General features: G+C 35.4%; 1 protein-coding gene across 1 annotated transcript in view; it reads left to right on the top strand.

Moving 5' to 3' along the window:
• Klp64D (kinesin-like protein 64D) overlaps positions 1-20,051 on the top strand; it is a 169,284-nt gene that overhangs the window by 35,746 nt on the left and 113,487 nt on the right. The window contains exons 2-7 of the mRNA XM_090383588.1: positions 416-511; positions 864-1,032; positions 7,329-7,473; positions 11,347-11,431; positions 12,027-12,132; positions 12,514-12,653. Coding sequence (XP_090239714.1) covers positions 416-511; positions 864-1,032; positions 7,329-7,473; positions 11,347-11,431; positions 12,027-12,132; positions 12,514-12,653 — 741 coding nt within the window. The remainder of the gene's footprint in view (positions 1-415; positions 512-863; positions 1,033-7,328; positions 7,474-11,346; positions 11,432-12,026; positions 12,133-12,513; positions 12,654-20,051) is intronic.

Here is a 20,051-nt window from a genome sequence, read left to right as displayed (position 1 = left end):
TCTCTGAAGTCACTGCTCTTTTGTATGTAGGCATTAGTTAATACGTTGCAGCTATTCAAAGCTGAACCTATGATTTCGTAGAATACTAAAATATTTCAGCAAACACTGAATGTCCTGCCTCCTTCAAAACAATGACAGATATTAAATGCATTAATTTAATATAAAATTTGTCCAGTTTTTTTTTAATTATATTCTGATGAATGATTTTAAGTGGAGGAACTTTTATTTTTGTAGAAATTAATTAATTGTGAATAACTGAATTATTTCTTACTTTAAAGTAAGAATGATTATTTATGTTTATTAGATGAATACAGTAGAAACTTTTCTTGATTATGAAAATATAGGTATTTAGTCAGTAATTGTATCTTTATAATTTGAAACAATTCTAATTGATATGTTTAATTTATTTATACAGGGTGACAAATCTGATTCAGAAAATGTTAGAGTGGTGGTAAGGTGTAGGCCTATGAGTGAAAAGGAAGTATCTGCTTCTTACAAAAATATAATTGAGGTACTAATTTAGGAAACTTACTTAAACTTTGATAGCATTATTTTAAATGCTTATGTTCTTAAATGAAAAAAAAAAAAAAAAAAAAATTGCCAAAACTCTTATAGATCCATATCTCTATTCACTGCAGTTTCCTCTAATTACAGTGAATTTCTTTTTTGCTAGAAGTTCATTTATTCATATAAGAAACGATAATAATGTATATAAAATCACTTAATAATATCATAAAAAATTATTAAATGGCAATATATATCCAGTATTAGCTTTTTTATTTTGTTAAAAAAGAATGACTGATGAGTATTGTTTTCCACTTATCGTTATATTGTACTTTAGTCTGATAATTATTATCTTTTAGATTGATTCTGTTCAAGGCACAGTTACAGTATGGAATCCCAATGGATCTGAAGGAGAACCACCTAAAAGATTTACCTTTGATACAGTTTTTGGCTCAGATGCCAAGCAGCTAGATGTCTATAATCAAGCAGCTCGTCCAATAATTGATAACGTGTTAGTGGGTTATAATGGTAAAGTTCTTAATTTTATTTATTTATTTATATTCTCTTTTACTATGTGCTCTAAAAAATTCTCTCTCTTTCTCTCCCCCCCCCCACACACACATTGCTCAGTTCTGATGTTGCTCATTTAGAGACAAGGTGGCTCTCTCCCCCACACACACTCACGTGCACACTTATTGCTCAGTTCTGTTGCTCATTTAGAGACAAGGTGGCTAGAAAGATGGGCCATAAAGCAGACACATCAGACTTATATCATAAATTCATCTGAGTATGCTATGATGCCATCTCATGCTTTAGTAAAAATCTAATATCTTTATAGAGTTATAGTTATAATTCTTGAATTATAATATTAACTGTCATATCATAATACAGGGTCTCCCAGCTAGAGGTATCCAAAAATAATGACAATGCGAGAACCACTCATTATATTTTCTCAAACAAAAGCACAGTCAATAGGAAATCTCCCCAAGATTTGTTTTGTCACATTTTTCTGCATTTGGGGTACAGAGAATCCTCACCAGTGATCAAAAATAAAATGAAAGGGACACACCAAAAGTCAGTCTAGTTAGTAGTGCACAAAAATGGCTTCATTGGTCCATTTTTTCTTTTTTTTTTCCTAGATATGACTATGAAAAAAAAAAAAAAAAAAAAAAAAAACTGCATGAGACTTTATTAAAGACTGTGTACCAGAGAAAAGTTCAGGATTTGGACAATTTGAAACAGCATATTGTTGAAGCAGTTGCTCTAATAACACCTCAAATGCTGGAAAACACTTGGCAAGAGCTTGAGTATCGTTTTGACGAACTTTACTAACCTTCATAAAAACTTGGTGAGCTATTCTGTATAATAACAAAAAATTGTTTTAATACACCTTATTAGATGCTGAGATATATGTGTATATTTTTGGATACCTCTAGCCCGGACACCCTGTTTTTCATATGTTACAAGATGTCGTGATCTTCCCACCTGATTTCTGTTACGAAAACAGATCCTAGAACGTGTTTTTAATTATAATTATAGAAAAAGAAAGGATGAATGAATTTTTAAAAATCATATAGATATTTACTTAATTCACAAAAGCTGTGAAAAAGTACATTTTTTCTCTTATATGTAGCTAAAAATTACATGTAAACAGTAAAAAATACAGGGAAAAAAAAAGTGAAGAAAATTGTAATAACTGAAAATGGAAGTAATGAACAGAAAATTCAGATATGTAATTTTTTTATTGTTCTATGATATTTTTGTGCCACACATCATTTTTATATTTGATAAAATTATTTAGTGAAACTTTACTAATTAATAAACTTTTTCAAACGCCACTACAGCAGTACAAATGCAATGTGCAACACAAGTTCAGTGAAGCTTTTACACACACAATATGGAGAAACATTCTGTTTATGAATAACACTGTAGTTTTGTTTGCACAGCTTTTTCATTGCTGTATTCCAAAGAATTTGTGTAAGATCATCTGTAAATGATAAGACAGTGGTAAACATTAGAACAGCTTTTGTTCAAAGTTCAAGAAAACCAGTGTATAAAATTAGCTTTCAATATTCCCATTGCACTATATGGAAAATTGAGAAAACAGTTGAGAGTAAAACGATATAAACAACAAATGCTACAAACCATGATGACAAGTGAAAATATCACAATTTCTTCATTAAATATTTGGCACAGGTGAACAAAAAGTTTCAGTGGACTGTTTGAATAGCTAGTGAATAAACAGACAATGCTAAAATGTGGGGAAGTGAGTATATACATTTTAAGCTTATAAATGACAGTTTCAAGTCAATTGCTTTGTGCTCTCAGTCACACAAAGATTTATGTATATTTTTTGTGGAAAAGGCCATCACTGGGATTGAGTATCTTCACATGTTTGACAACTTTCTTCTACTATAGATCATTGTAGACAGTTTAAATCATCAGTCAACACAGAAATAAGATGGTGCACTCTAATTCTTTCTCTGTGTTTTCTTCAATTTCTGGATACAAACTTTCAAAATTTATGTATGGAATGAGGTAATTGAATTTCATGGCTTCCATGCATTGACCTCAGACCTTTTTGGATTTTTTTCATACTTACACAAATTGAAGAAAAAATTAGTATAAGTATTCATAGGTTTTGGTTTTTTTTTTTTTAAATGAAAATCACAAGCACAAAAGGTATTAGAACCTATAATACAGGTCGACTGTCACTAACCTGGCAGCGTTGGGACCTGTGGGGTGCCAGATTAGTGAGTTTGCCGGATTGCTGGTGGTTATTTTAGCACATACAGTTTACCCAACAGCTAACCACCTTTAACACATTAACTGCCAAACTAGTTTAAGAAAAAATTCACCAGGGGCCAAAAAATATTTAGCAAATAATTTCATTAGTAATTCTAAAATAAATATTGTAATGTCAGTGTTGTCGGTTTTTTTTTTTAGGTTAAATAGGTTACTTTATTTCTTGAGAAGCCGTGTCGGCGACATACGTGTGACGCTATTGTGGCATACATATGAAGTTGTTTGTGATTAGTTTATTGCACGTGCAGCGGGCACTGCAATAAAACTAATTGCGATAAAGTAAACTCTCAAGGCGCCTCCGTAGCCAGGTGAGCAGGAGCAGCAGTGCGTAGCACACGCTTCTTGATTAGACCAGGGTTCGAGCCCATGACCACCAAATACGGAGGATGCGGAAAGATCAGGGAATGACCACCGCATACCCCTGGAGCAATATGGCCTTAGTTGCTAATGCGCCTAAAAACCAAATAACAAACAAACAACAATAAACTCTCAAACGTCACAGTAAGTTTGTCAGTATTGTTAGAGATTTTGTGAAAACAATTTAGGGTGCTTATCCATCATATTGTGTTGTTTTTCCATAAGTTTGTACAAGTGCGTTGTAAAAAAAAAAAAAAAAAATTAAATAATCTAAAAAGGAATGGCTAAAAGAAAATTACTAAAATAAGAGGAACTGAGAGAAATTGCTGGAATTTACAATTAAGCAGAGTTAAACTTCTCACAGACACACTGCTGTTGAGTTTTTTTTAGAAGTTCAACTTTATCTGTTATGGACAATGTACGATGTTTGCGCTTTACACCACAAGAGGCACTTCCTTTATGCATTGGAACCATGGCTGGGGCTAAATGTGAGGCGGTTATAATAATAAATGCAGAAAAACAAGTTGGAATGGCTTGCCAGTGTTTGAGTTCGCGCCAACAGCTGATGCTGCAACCAACGCTACCAAAACAGTAGTGGCAGGTCGGTGTGCCGTCCCGGGAAATTTGAAACTATGTCCGAATTAGCGGTGGAACCAGATTACCGGTGGCCGGATTAGTGATGGTCGACCTGTACTTAGTCTGTGCATGGGTTGAGGGTTGGGAAGATGAAAGAAGTTACTTGTTGACATTAGACTTGAATTTTTTTAGAAGTCTCAGGAAATATGTATGAAGGTAGGGTGTTCCCAAAAACAGAAGTTGAAGGAATAAATGAGGAAGGAAAAAAGTTGGTTTTGTGACTTTGAAGTTCGACAATAAAAGGAGCTGACTGGTTGCAGCAAGTGTTTGGACTGATTTAGAAGAGAGCGGGAATTATAGGAGTCAATTCAGAACAACAGTGCCCATGGAAGTATATATAGAAAAGGCATGCAGCAGAAACATAACATCTATGAGACAGAGTAGAGAGATGTTACAGATGGGTCATTAATTAACCTAACTGCCCTGTTTTGAATGGAATCTAGAAGCCTGAGAGGGGTTTTGGGGACACTGCCCCAGATCTGAGAATAATATTCCAGGGTATGGCTGATTTGCAATTTGTATAAAGTAAACAGCTATTTGGAAGAAAAGTAATTCCAAGAGCGAAAGAATATACCCACTCTCTGGCAGAGTATTGGCAGTGAGATTATTCACTAGCTGATCTGGAGGCCTCCTAGAGAGTTACCAATAGGTTCGATCCAGTGGACTGTCTATCTGCTGACTTGCGAATGCCGTGTTAGGGTTGTACCGTCGAAATGTAAGGAAGATTGGTTCTTGTCATATGATGTCCATCATAACCTCAAAAGACATCACACTGCATAATGGAAGCAATGAGGGGTTGCTGGAGCTTTGGCATGAAGGCTAAACATGGGTTCCACCACTTCAAGCACCCAATAAGCAAAGTGGTGGTATTGAACTTGTTGGTGAGTCATCTACCGCCTAGCATTGCCTGGTAACAGAGGGTGGCATCGCCCTTGTGGTATGGGTGCCACACCTCGACCGCTGCTTTGGTTTGCACCTGGGTGTTCACCTCCGGTATACTAGGTGCTGTATTTCAGTACTAGCACATGGGTGTTATACCTAGGGTTACTAACAGTTGCAACATCATGAAGATGCAAGCAGAGCATTTGGTTGTCACAGAACAACCGGACTTCGCCGAAATTGAATCAACTTGACTTGAGTGTCACTTGAATATCAGTTCCATCAGCCTTTTAGCCTCCCAGGTAGCAAGCCCAGCTTGACATACCTGAGAGAATGTCTGTGACAGCCTCAAGGACTGAATTTTGTTATCTGATATCTTGTATGATTGCTGTGGTTACATATTGTTAATAATATGATAATGCTAATTAAAATTTCTAGATTCACATTTAAGTGATTGCAATTTGTCCTTTCATTTTTTTACAAAAAACAAGTTCAAAATTGTTCATTTTATATAAATGGTATTTTTCTGTTTAATGTGGTGCAGACTTCAGATGTATTTGGGAATATCATACAGCCACTCCTTGACTTACGTAAGGGTTGCGTTCCAAGGAACTCTACATAAGTCGGAATTTCCCTAAATGCTTATGTAGCACTCACAACTATGCACGCTGAATTTGATTGAAGCAATTAGACATGTAAATAGAATTATTTATTCGATTTTTTTTTATCAGGAAAAAGGGAAAAATTATAAAAGTGTACATCAAAATTATAAAATTACAAAAAGAGAGAAGAGACAGGCATAATGTCAGCAAGTTTTACCTTTCGAGCATCGTTGCCAGAATTAACTTTCCAGCTAATAAGCATACCACTGCGGAAGTTGAGGGCTGAGGAGGAGTTTTTTCCAACACGTCACAGAATTTCTCTGCAGCTGAAGAATCGGCACTGGCGACTTCACTGCATACTTTAATGTTTTGGAAACCAGTGCGATGCATGAACCTATTAAACCACCTGTTGCCTGCCACGAGCTTGGCTTGGGGTTCGCCGTACTTATCCTTAATATCTTCATAAATACTTGCTTTTGGTGGAATGGCCATTGGACTCAGGGGCACTTGTTTCTTAATCTGATTTTCCATCCATATTATTAATAGCTTTTCCATCTTCGATACAGCACCTGAATGCTGTTTTACGATCACTTTTGATCTTAAATGCATTGATCCTTTAACATGTTCTTTTATACGCGCATTGTTGTTTAAAATAGTATTCACTGTTGAAGCAGCGAGACCTAATTCTGTGCAATAGATGACAGATTTTGTCCTGCCTCATACTTCTCAATTAATCATCTTCATTTCTAAATCAATTTTGTTTTGTTTTCTAGCACTGCCAGTACTTGCACTTTCCGTTGGTCCCTTTCCCTTCACCATTTTAATAAATAAAAAGGAATGAAGAGAAGATTGTGAAAATTTATTTATGTATTTTGTATGATTGAAGATTTCAATGAAGGGGAACTCATTTCACCATAATACCATAACGTAAAAACCCACAGAATTCCAGTTATTGGTATTATTGCAAATGCAATAAGATTGAGTTGACTACCCATTTATAATTAAATGCACTAACAGAAAAGCTCAATAAACTGGAAAGTGCAAATTGTTTTTATGGTTTTATGTTGGTAGTGACCTCCAGAAATGTGTTTTAGAAAAATATCACAAAGGTGTTCAAAATTGATTCTTATAACGGAACATATGATAATGATGAAAGTGTAGTGCAATTTCCATTATAAAAATTACCTTTAGAGAGATAAATAGCTTAGTTATATAGCGAAGATTTCAACTTCCGAGGTCTTGGAACGATTTACCAAAAAAAAAATAATATGTTATTGGGCTCACATAACGATATTTTCATGATACCTCCATTTATTCCTATGGGATGTAAAATATTTTTCTACGATTTTTTTAAGTCTGCACTGGCCAGCAAAAATTTATGTAAAGTCGAATTTCCATAAGTTGAGTATTATGTATAGCAGGGAGTGCCTGTACTTTTTAAATTTTAAATGAGCTGTTCGCCATAAACAGTTTTTTTTTGATTGTTTTATTATGTGCTAATTTTTTTTTTCACAAGAACCAATGAATTTCTTTTTTTAAAACTAGGAACTATATTTGCCTATGGGCAGACAGGAACAGGAAAAACATTTACAATGGAAGGGGTACGTTCTGTGCCAGAACTAAAAGGCATCATTCCAAATACATTTGCCCATATATTTGGTCATATTGCCAAAGCAGAAGAGGATAAAAAGTAAGACATTTTCTAAAACTTAAAATATATCCTATATTTTAACTTAAAAAATAAATAAAAATAATTGGTTATGATTTTTGAAAATAAGAGTGGATAAAAATTGAGATGAAAGCTATTTATAAATTCCACTTGAATAACCACATGCAAACTGCTCTGGTTCAGGACTTAATTCTGTTAGGAGACTCCATTATCAGGGAAACAGGAAATTTAGATAGGTGGACTAGAACCAGGGTATGTCTGCTGGAAGCAACAATTAATGATGTTACCAACAGATTGTAGGATTTTCAGAGGGGGGGGGTAAAAAAATATTATTATTATTATTCATGTGGAGACTAATGATATTAAGCACATACGATCTGACAATTTGTTAGACAGATATGCTGAAGAAATGACTGTGTTTGCAATTCTGCTGAGCCACAATAGGAGGGATTATATGCTGAAAGCCTTGTGGATTAACTCAAGACTTGAAGGACTCTGCAAGGCTTTTGGGGGAAAATTTTTATCAGCTTGGCCCGCACTCATAGGTAGGAGGAATCTGTTTTATAGAGACAGGATACATTTAAACAAAGGTGGTGCATGGGTTTTTGCTAGTATTATTAAGGATACTTTAAAGGTTCAGGTAAACTGCTAGTTTGGAGGGACAAGGGTAATATAAATATGTTTATCTGATAATATTGGCCAAAATAATGCTTGTACATACTACCTCTAGAGTTCTTGTTTGTTACTGCAACAGATCATATTAGTAAGATGTTCTGAGAGCAGAAACATTTCAAATGAGTGAGTAATCATGACAGTGAAACAATCTTAAATAACTTCAAGGAGTGTGTCAAGATAGTTAACTGTACAAGAACACTAAGTCTTAATTGGTTATACAGTAATGTCAGAAGTGCCGTCAATAAAATGAGTGAATTTGAACTGCTGGTTAGGACAAGTAACACTGATGTAATAAAGCTTATGGAAATGTGGTGTCACCACATATAGGGGATGATGAGTTTCAGTACAGTATGCACTTATGAAGGACAGGGCAGATAGAAGGTGTGATGGGGGTCATGTTCCTTATTAAAAGCAGCCTAAGCGTGATGAAAGCTTTCCCAAATTCAGACATTTTGCATGATTGTATAGAAACTGTATGGTGTGAGATAGTTGGAAGCAAAGGTATAATGAGAGTGGGAGTAATCTACAGGCCAGTGATTGTGAAGATTATGATGAGAGCCTCTACATGCAAATGGAATGAACAAGTAAGGGTGAATGTCTTATTATGAGTGATTTTAATTTACTTCTAATTGACTGAAGCAAATGGGAAGGAAACTCGACGTGGGGGGCAAAATTTAATTCATCTATATCAGGGAAAGTACTAGAGAAAAGATTATTCTAGACCTGATCATCACCCATGAACCAGATGACATAATAGGGCTGACAGTGCAGGAACCAGTATCAGGAAGTGAACACGGAGTTCTACGATGGACACTGAAGAGAGAGGTAGCAGTAGGTAAAGGCAAAAGAATGGGTTATAATTTCAGGAAAGGAAATTGCGACGGCTTCAGGGTACCACATGACCTCTGTTAACTGGATAGATATCGCACAGGGAGAAGATACAAGTGAATTAAGGTATACTTTTAAAATATTAATCACAGAAGCTTTGAATGTGTATATACCATTAAAAAAATACTCCATGAGGAGGATTCAAAGTTGAATGAATAATGAAGTTGTCAGATTACTTGAGCAGAAAAAGATTCCATGGAAAAGTTACAGAGCAATAAAAAGTACTGAAGCCTATAACAGCTACAAATTGATCTGTAATAATGCTGCAGAAAAGGTTAGGCTTGCAAAGGCAGATTATGAGAAATCGCTGGCAAAGAGTGGGGATAAGGAATTCTTTGCATATATAAATGCAAAGAGGAGGAGGACAAAGCAGATCAGACCCGTATGTAATAGACATGGGATAGTATTAGATACCCCCAACTTATTTTGCAGATGAATTCAGCAGTTACCTTGCATTGATATTTAGAGAAGAAAAACCCTTTATGTCAATGAGAAATTATGGGAGTGAAGTCGAAAAATATGTAATTGATATTGAAATTTCATGATTATTTAATGAAAAACTTTCAAGCCTACAGGCGAGTAAGACTCCTGGAGTTGAAGGGAACTGACAAGTGAGTGCATTGAAGCATTGAGGCCAATTATGAGAGTATCACTGGACTCAGGAGAGATTCTGTTGGATTGGAAAAGTGCTAATGTATCTCCAATACCTAAGAGCAGTTCTAAGCATGTAGTGGGAAATTACTGACTGGTCAGTCTTAACTTCAGTAGTAGGGAAAATCATGGAGGCAATGATCAAAGGTGGAATTCAGGATCATTTGGATAGAGATGGAATTCTGAAGGATACACAGCATAGCATGGTTTTGTAAAGGGAAAATCATGTTTAACAAATCTGGTTAGCTATGTTGACAGGGTCACTCTTGAGCTGGATTTAGAAAATAATTTTGACATTGTTTATTTGGATTTCAGCATTTGGAATTTTTTGATTTTCATAAATGACATCGATGAAGAAATAGTGGGCGTGATGTCTAAATTTGCAGGTGATGTAAAGATTGGTAGAGGTAGCTAATGATTATCGAAAAGCAGCACTTTTCGATAATCATGAAAAATGGCAGCTGTGCTTTAATCCAGCAAAGTGCAAGGTCTTACACCTGGGAAACAGTAACCCCAAAATAACTTACACACTTGGTGAAGTTGTACTAAAGTCAGTAGTGGAAAAAAGGGACTTGGGAGTTATGATATGGTCAGACGTGAAGTTCTCTGAGCATTGTAGATGGCACCTTCATAGCCAGGTGGATAGGAGCAGCAGTGCTTGGCACACGCTTCTTGATTAGACCGCGGTTCGAGCCCGTGAGCCACCAAATACGGAGGATGTGGAAAGATCAGGGAATGACCACCGCACCCCGGAGCAATATGGCCTTAGTTGCTAATGCTCCTAAAACCAAATAACAAAACAAAAAAAAAGCATTGTAGACAGGTTGCAAGGAAGGCCCATAGTTTTCTACCAATGATTTTTCAAACATTTGCTGGTAGAGATAAGGATGTCATAATCCCATTATATAAGCCTGTTGTTAGGCCACACTTAGAATAACGTGTTCAAGTGTGGAGTCCACACCTAAAAAAAAGACCAAGCTTCTTGAAAGGGTCCAGAGACGGGTAACTTGCCTGGTGAGATTAACAAAAGGATGTCCTTATGAGGAAAGACTTTGAATATGTGGGTTGCACAGCTTGGAAATTAGGTACCTTAGAGGCAACTTGATTGAGGTGTTTAAGGCTCTGAGTAGCAATCATAAAATGAATGAGGATGAAATTTTCACAGTTATAAATGATTCTAGAACTAGGGGCCATAAATTCAAATTACAGGGAGAGATGTTTAGACTAGATTGTAGGAAGTTTTATTTTAGCCAGGGGTCATCATTATCACAAGGATGATGAGATGTAGACTTTCTGATCCATTATATTTTCTGTTCAGTATTTCTGAAACAGAATATTTTTCTAATGATTTCACAAATGATGAATTTTTAGTTGTATTGAGCATTTTCATTGTGATGTTTTGCTTTATAAATGATTCCACAAAATGCTACCGTGAATTGGCTTGTGGGGGAAGCCTTAATAGGATGATTGCATTTGATCATATAATTACAGAGTCAATTTAGTTGCCTTATCTACATAACTTTAACTATTCATTTTAAAATTAGTGTAAGATAGGTCTTGTTAGTAACTAACATAAAATGAACACAACAGAATAACAGCTTAGAAATTTTAATTTCTAAGTGATTTAATCAAATTTTATTACTACAGTACATGATTTAAATCTTTCATAATTATTTTTAGGTTTTTAGTTCGAGCATCATATCTCGAAATATATAATGAAGAAGTTAGAGATCTGCTAGGAAAGGACCAAAACCTTAGACTCGAGGTAAGTTGTATAAAATTTTAAAAATTCCAAATGGTAGCTGTGAACGATAGTGAATTGTATCTACTAAATGGTGATACAATCAGAATCTTTAAGCTGCTTTTGTCAAAAAGTTTGAACCTAATCATGTGTATAGAATATGATTATTACCATGATGTTATGTTTATCAAGTTATTAACTTGTGAAATTGTGTTTTTAATAATATATGTTTATGTCAAGTAAAATAAGAACAATGTTTTATGCTATTACTTGAGTGAGATTTGGCCAGGATGTATGGCACTTGTCTGTTAATGTAGTTAAAAAAATTTGAGAATGAAAGATATGAGTAGGAGCCATCTAGATGCTTGGATCAGGTGCTCATCAAGAAAATTCATGTCAACACATTAGTTCACAATCCTTGTTCATTTATGGTAGTTTTTTTCCCACAAGCATTACATTTCTCTGCTACTTATTTTCAGTTTGAATATTCATATTCTCATTCATTAATATTATTGAACTATAGGCTTATATTACCCTTATAGAAGTAAAATTATCTTAAATAAGAAGCAAAAAAATTCATTTGATGCTTTTCAAAAATGGTCGTATCTTTGAATTACAGGTAAAGGAAAGGCCCGATATTGGCGTATATGTTAAAGATCTCTCAGCCTTTGTTGTTAACACAGCAGATGAGTTGGATCGCATTATGACATTAGGCAACAAAAACAGTAAGTAATCCACTCATTCTGTAATGGTAGAATAGAGTGTAATCATTATGTTAATGAAAATTACAGTCTCTGTAATCTGGACTATTTGTTTCTTTAGAGTCACATTAAACCTCATTAGAGTTGGTGATTTATTACAAAGTCATTTGTAATAAATTTGTTTATTTTTTTTTAGATATTTTCATTTGTTTTAACTTTATTGCAATATTTGTATGTTTACCAACAAGTTTTAATGATTTTTTTCTGTAAGTCCAGATAGAGATGAAGTCAATAATTTGATTACATAGATATTAAGTTAAAACAGGGAAATTTTAGATTGTATATCATATATATTTTCTAGTACAAAAGCGTTATTCTGTTGAATGTTTTATTTAATAATTTTAGGAGCTGTTGGGGCCACCAATATGAATTCACATAGTTCAAGATCCCATGCCATATTTTCGATTACTGTAGAATGTAGCGAAAAGGGTGGAGATGGCCAACAACATGTAAGAGTTGGCAAGCTGCATTTAGTGGACCTTGCTGTAAGTTTTCTTTAACTTGTTACTTTGCTATCAGTAGTGTAAAAATACTACTCTCAACCTTAAAGCAGTTTCAAATCGCTACCGATGAGACAGTAAAAATAAGTAAAGTTATATACAATAAATATACAATTTATTGTATATACAATCTATTGATTGATATAAAGAAAATAAAAACAATAAAACAAGCACAAAGAAGCTTTCAAAGCGATGAGCCTCTTTATCAAATTAAATGAGATAGACAATAACAAGTCCTTATATTATGACTTATATTATGGGTATAGCTTGGCACATGCGTTAACAGCAGGTGTGGATTGTATGTGACAGAAAGGAAGGAAAAGAGGGAAGGAGAACAACAAAATACTCAACCGTCAGACTCTGCAGGAATGGTGTGGCATATGTTAACTCCATTGTTAACCCGTCATCTCTTGTCATAATGTAAAATAACAACTTTCATAATAGATGTATGCTGGTCCCAGCATTGCAATTAATGGTGAGACCCATCACAACTATGTGAAGGGCCTCCCACTGTGAGAGATGGCAAGAATTATTGGCCCTTTCTAATATTTCAAGAGTGGGTTGCAGATTGTAATAAAGTATAATTGCGATGGTCAAGTATTTTGTTGTTCCTCTTCCCTTCCCTCTTTTCCTTTCTTTTAATCACACACAATCCACACCTGTTGTTAATGCATGCACAAGGTTGTACCTCTGCATGACATAAAGACTTGTTATCGTTTATCTTATTTAAGTTGATAAAGAGGCTCATCACCTTGAAAGCTTTTTCATGCTTGTTTTATTGCTTTTATTTTCTATTAAGTTTATCTTTTAGTTTTTTTTTTTTTTTGTATATTTATTGGCTGTATATAAATCAGTTTTAATTTGTACATGGTGTATTTATTTATTTATATTTTTTATATATATTTTATTTTGACTGCCTCATTGGTAGAAGCAATATTTATTTCATTGTGACTATTCCTGATGTGCAAGGCCTCTTCTCTAATAAACGTATTGTGTTATAAAATAGAAGTTATGTTAATTGTGTTATGAAATCTCCCTGAAATAGAATGCATTAACTTGTTTTCCTTTTTAAATCAACTGCTCTGAACTGATGCTTGGTGAGCCAGCCAGGCTGATATATAAAATAGCTTGTCTTGTAATTGTCTACAATTATTATCAATACACAATGTATTTGTATAAAATGTTTTCTTGTTTCCATTATTATAATTAATTTATTTATTTATTTGACGAAAGAAGATTAATACATATGCATGAGTAATTCAGATTTTCACAGCTGCAGAGCTAAATCATTGGAAAACAGCACTTTATATAATGGTGAAGCAGTGATTATTAGCATTTATGTATTTTTTAGTGTCAGTTCTTGACTTCTAGTTTGATCATGAAAAACTACCCATTGTTTCCGTTTGTTTTTTTTTTTCTTTTTATGTATCTGCCCCCTTAAAATGGCTGACAAGAGATAGTCATCAGTGGCGGGAATAAAACTTCCCCAGACAGAAAAAAAAAAAAAAATATATATATATATATATATATATTCAGAGTAGCATCTATTACCATATTATTTCAACTCCTGTGGTTAAATAAAACCATCCACTTTTAATAATTTAAATACAGTAGATGCTGCTTATTGTGTTCACTTTGGGACTCAGCTAAATGAATAACAATAACAGATGGAACAAGAATGCAGCTGTTCAGTGTTTATTGATATGGAGCAGAAATGTGTACTTGAAAAGGTGGAAGTAGACAGGAAGAAAATGTTAAAATCAAGCAATTTAAAATATTTTAATTTGACTATCCACTATTTGTTCAGGAAAGTTGTCAATAAAAATGAATCTGTCATAATGTTTCTGGAAACGCATCTTCTTCTTGCAGTCACATAACTCTCTGAGGAACCATTGTGGCCACCAACAAATTCCTCCAACTGCATCAAACATGTGCTGTACAAGCAGCATTGCAAAATGTCACGCCCAAGTTAACTAATACCATCCTTCCACCTAGTTGCAGGTATTCCTCTTCCCCTCGATTTTTCCTTCCAATATATTCTTTAATAGAAAGTTTTCCCTCCTTACTATGTGTCTAAAAAATTTAAGTTTTCTTCTGTTGATGCTATGAAGAAAAATTTTAGTCCTGCCAAATTTATTTGATACCCTCTCGTTGTTCTTCAACCAAGATAAGAAATCCATACACATCAGTAAAAACATATAAAGAAAACATTAAAATCAAGAATTAGAATTGAGTTAATGCTCTATTATAAAACAGTCAGATTGGCAGAAGTATGGATACAGTACTTTTTTTCACAACCATACAAACTGTACAAAATAATAGCAGTAGCCACACAACATGTCAGAATTTGAGAACATATCTAGACGTTATATAATCAGTTCCACTGCACATGCCTAAACTGCAGTAAGGTAGGAAAGCGATATCATAAACCAAAGCACTGATTACAATAAACTTTTTTTTTTTTTTTTTTTTATGTATTAATATGTTTGATGGGGACTTCATAAAAGTGATAACATTAAATGAATGACAATATTATCCATGATCACAATAAGTGTGGTGTGAATCGTACTTTATCAAAACTAAAATACTTTTATGTTAACAAATTAATAGACACTACACTATTATATCATGTGATAGATTAAGTAATTTATTATCTACCACATTATATAATAGTGTAGTTTCTATCAATTCATTAACATAATAATGAACAATCACAAAGAGCCCCTCTTCGAAGTTATTAAACTACTTTATTTCATAATAAGCGGAGTGATTTCAAATTAAAGCAATAATATAGTTTGAGACATCCTTATGACATTTTTTTCAAGTAGTCTTTTTAAAAGGAATGATTATTAGCTTAAAATTTTGCTTTTATGTACATAAAACTTATATAAAGTGTTGTAATAAATAAAAATAATAATTACCATGATTTTAGAATTGCCAAAATAGACATGTAATACCCAGACACTAAATACAGTACTTGTATGCAAGGTGTGGCAATAAAAAGAACATGAAATGAAGGAGTTCAAAAGTGGGTTTTTTTTTTTTATTCAAAGTAATCACCACCTGAGTAAATGCACCTATTACACCAGAGGTTCCTAAACTTTCTTGGTTCGTGGCTTCCCTAGACTAAAAGAAATACCTAGCACAGTGGTTTTCGACCTTTTAATATATACCTATATAATAATTTTATTCTTTATATAGAGGTACTATATAAAGATCAACTATAGATCACCACAAAATTAAAAAGATATAGTACAATGGATATTGTATCCTTTTTATTATGAAATAAATATATAAATTTCAAAAAAAAAAAAAAATAATAATAATAACTTTAACTTAAACCCAAATTACACAGTGCACCCCAAGATTGTTGTTGTGGCACCCGGGTTGAAAACCTCTGTATTACACCATTCTGAAAGTTTCTGAAAAGAGCCAGCATTGGACATTCAAAGACACGCTCAAATTGGCAGTTAACAATTTTTTATAGTAATAATAGTAATAGTAGAAGCTTGTGACGTAAGCTCATGTAGCATCAGCCAAAAAAAAAAAATAATAATAATTCACACATCTATTCCCTCTAAACATTTGTCCAGTTCCTCCTTGAATTTATTTAAGCTATCAACTTCCACAATGACAGATAGAAGTTTGTTGCAGCAATCAACTACCCACTGGCTAAAGGTAAATTTCTGCAGATCTATTCTATAACTGTGATTCCTCAATTTGAATTTATGCCCCCTCAGGTTCGTAATCTGAGCAAAAGGAAGAATCCTATCAGAATTGAGCCTGCTCAACCCATTCAAGGCCTTGTGCACCTGAATGAGATCACCTTGCTGTGCCTAGTCTCCAGACTGCGATTTGCAGAATTTAAGCCTTTCTTGGTAAGATCACCCTATGTTCACCCCACACCAATCTTGTTGCCCTTCTCTGCACTTGCTCAAGCAACTCTACACCCTTCCTAAAATGAGGCCTCCAGACCTGTATGCAGTACTCAAGGTGTGGCTTGCCCATTGCCATATACAAAGGGATGATCACATCCTTTTCCCTACTAGCAAAATTCCTGTATATCATTGACAATATACAGGAATATTGTCAATATCATTGACAATATACAATACCCTATAACCTGCTCTGGCAGCCTGCCTGCACTGCTCTGAAAATTCCATATCTCACTACACAATTACTCCCAGTTCTTTTTCATTTTCTACCACTCTAAGTTTAGTACCACACATTCGGTACATTTCTCCAGGGTTACTTCTACCCATATGCAGTATTTTTGCATTTGTCAATGTTAAACTTCAGTTGCCACTTTTCAGCCCATCTGCCCAACTTTTCTAGATCCTGCTGCAGTAGCACACTGCCATTACTGTCATTAACAACCCTGCCAACCTTTGTATCATCTGTAATCGACATGAAAGTATATCAGACTTAATCTTCGACATTAAGCCTGAGTAGGAGACCGGCAGAATTACTTAACAAGTACAGGTCACTGTTGAACAAAAGCCGAGAATTAGGGTTGAATTTGAAAGTGTCTGCAATTCTGCCCAGACACGATAGGAGGGAGTATATGATGAGAGCCTTGTCGATCAATTCGGCCCTGGAAAGATTGTGCAAGGCTCAAGGGGTAGAATTTTTTTCAGCCTGGACTGTACTTGTTAACAGGAGAGATTGCTTCTACAGGGATGGGATACACTTAAATAGAAAGGGTGCAAGATTATTTGCTGATGCTATCGAGGCAGTGTTAGGTGGGTCGGAAAACTGCTAGCTTGGGGGGAGACAAAGACCAATAGATTGACAGTAGCCGCTGGCAGAGGTGAAAGAGATTCTTGCACTGCTTCTATTAGAATGAGCAGAAGCCTGAAAAACAAGATGCATGATATTTCAGAGACTGCTGGGAGCCATTGCGGTACAAGTAAACACATGGGTTGTGTTAGGGTAGCTAAGAATAGAAACAGGTGCAGGTATACTTGCGTGTACACCAATGCTAGGAGTTTAGTAAATAAATTTGATGAATTTGAGGTATTGCTCAAAACATCAAAGGCAGATATTGTTGGGATATCAGAGACGTGGTGTCACACAGATATAAGGGATGCAGAACTGGAATTTGGGGAGTACAACGCCTACAGAAAGGATAGACAGGATAGGAAGGGGGGAGGGGTTATGCTATTAGTTAAGAAACACATAAAAACCAAGGAAGTGAAGCCAGTCGGCATCGCTGGACAGTGCAGTGTTGAGTCAGTTTGGTGTGACATAAGCATTGGGAGATCAAAATTGAGAGTAGGAGTGTGCTATAGGCCTAATGACTCTGATGAGTATAATAAGAAACTGTACAGGGAAAGAGTGGGCCAGTAAATCAGAGAGTCTTATAATGGGAGATTTTAATTTCCCAGATATTGACTGGAATTTGGGGGCTGGTCACTCACACACTAGCAGGGCTTTTGTGGATTTATTGGATGATTGTTTTCTACATCAGCATGTTCGGGAGGCAACTAGAGGGAGTAATACTCTTGATTTGATTATCAGCAGTGATTCTTCATGCATTAAGAATCTGCAGATAAATGAACCACTAGGTGGCAGTGATCACAGTGTGCTGAAGTGGGATTTACTCAAAGAGGTAACTACCATCAGGGGTAAAGGGAAGGATTTTTGCTTTCGTAAAGGCAAATACGATGGACTGAGACAGTATTTAAATTCTATACATGGGGACCAACTGATGATGTTACCAACAGCAAATTCAAAATGGGAAGCATTCAAAGAACTTATCTTGGAAGCTACTAGGCTTTACATACCAACTAAGAAATATTGTTCAAGGTTTAGGCCAAAATGGATGTCAGATGAACTAATGAGGCATATGGCAGAGAAGAAAAATGCATGGGATACTTACAAATTAACACATGACACAGAAGCCTATGATAGATACAAGTTGATATGCAACCAAGTTACAAAGGAGGTTAGGCAGGCGAAGGCAGATTACGAGAAATCCTTGGCAAGGGATGCAAAGAAAAACAGCAAAGAGTTCTTTACTTATGTAAACTCTAGAAGGAAGGGGATGAATCAGATTGGTCCACTTGATATTGATGGGTCAACTGTTGATGATCCTGCTCAGGTAGCTAACAAACTAAATGAATATTTTGCATCGACATTCACACATGAGGAGTTATTCAGCGAGGGGAATGCCAGAGGTGTATTCAACTCTAGCAGTAAGCTACAGAATCTTGAAATAACTGGGAGTAAAGTGGAGGAGAAACTGTTGAAGATAAACACAAGAAAGGCACAGGGGTGGATGGGATCTATCCAGTTATATTAAAGGAGGCAGCAAAGGAAGTAAGCAAACCTTAGCCATAATTATGAGAGCTTCCTTGGACTCAGGGGAGGTACCCATGGACTGGAAATGTGCAAATGTGACCCCAATTCACAAAGGAGGATCAAAGGCTGACACAAGTAATTATAGACCTGTGAGCTTAACTTCTGTTCCAGGAAAATTAATGGAGGCACTGGTTAAAGAAGCACTGCAGGATCATTTAGACAAGACTTCAGTTATAGCTCGGACACAGCATGGCTTTGTTAAGGGGAAGTCTTGCCTGACCAATTTGATTGGATACTATGATGCAGTCACAAAAGAACTGGATGCAGGGAATAGCTTTGATATTATATACTTGGATCTTAGAAAGGCTTTTGATACTGTTGCACATGGAAGACTGCTACACAAATTGGAGCAGTGTGACATTGGAGCCAAATTGTTGCTGTGGATAAAGGGGTGGCTGAGGGGGAGAAGACAGAGTGGTAATCAATGGACACTGCTCGTCGTGGACTAATGTTATTAGTGGAGTCCCTCGGGGCTCAGTGTTGGGTCCATTATTGTTTTCTGTATTCATAAATGATATTGATGATGGTATATCAAGCTTAATGTCGAAGTTTGCAGACGATACAAAGGTAGGCAGGGTTGTCAAGGACACTACTGACAATATGCTGCTGCAACAGGATCTGGAAAGGTTGAGCAGATGGGCTGAGAGGTGGCAAATGAAATTTAACATTGACAAATGTAAAGTACTACACATGAGAAACAGCAACCCCAGAGCAACATATCAACTCTGTGGTACTACACTGACAGTGGTAGAGAATGAAAGGGACCTGGGGGTGGTTGTGCAGGCAGATATGAAGTTCTCTGAGCAGTGCAGACGGGCTGCAAGAGTAGCTCATGGTGTATTGTCAATGATATATAGGAATTTTTCTAGCAGGGATAAGGAGGTGATTATTCCCTTGTATAAGGCAATGGTCAGGCCACACCTAGAGTACTGTATACAGGTCTGGAGGCCTCATTTCAAGAAGGATGTAGAGATGCTGGAACGAGTACAGAGAAGGGCAACAAGATTAGTGAATGGAACA

This window comes from Mastigoproctus giganteus, chromosome 10, assembly GCF_048544385.1.
Source record: "Mastigoproctus giganteus isolate SK-2022 chromosome 10, ASM4854438v1, whole genome shotgun sequence".
In the NCBI taxonomy this organism is placed as follows: domain Eukaryota; kingdom Metazoa; phylum Arthropoda; class Arachnida; order Uropygi; family Thelyphonidae; genus Mastigoproctus; species Mastigoproctus giganteus.
Note: the sequence above shows the minus strand (reverse complement) of the source record. Positions and strands in the feature narration are given on the sequence as shown.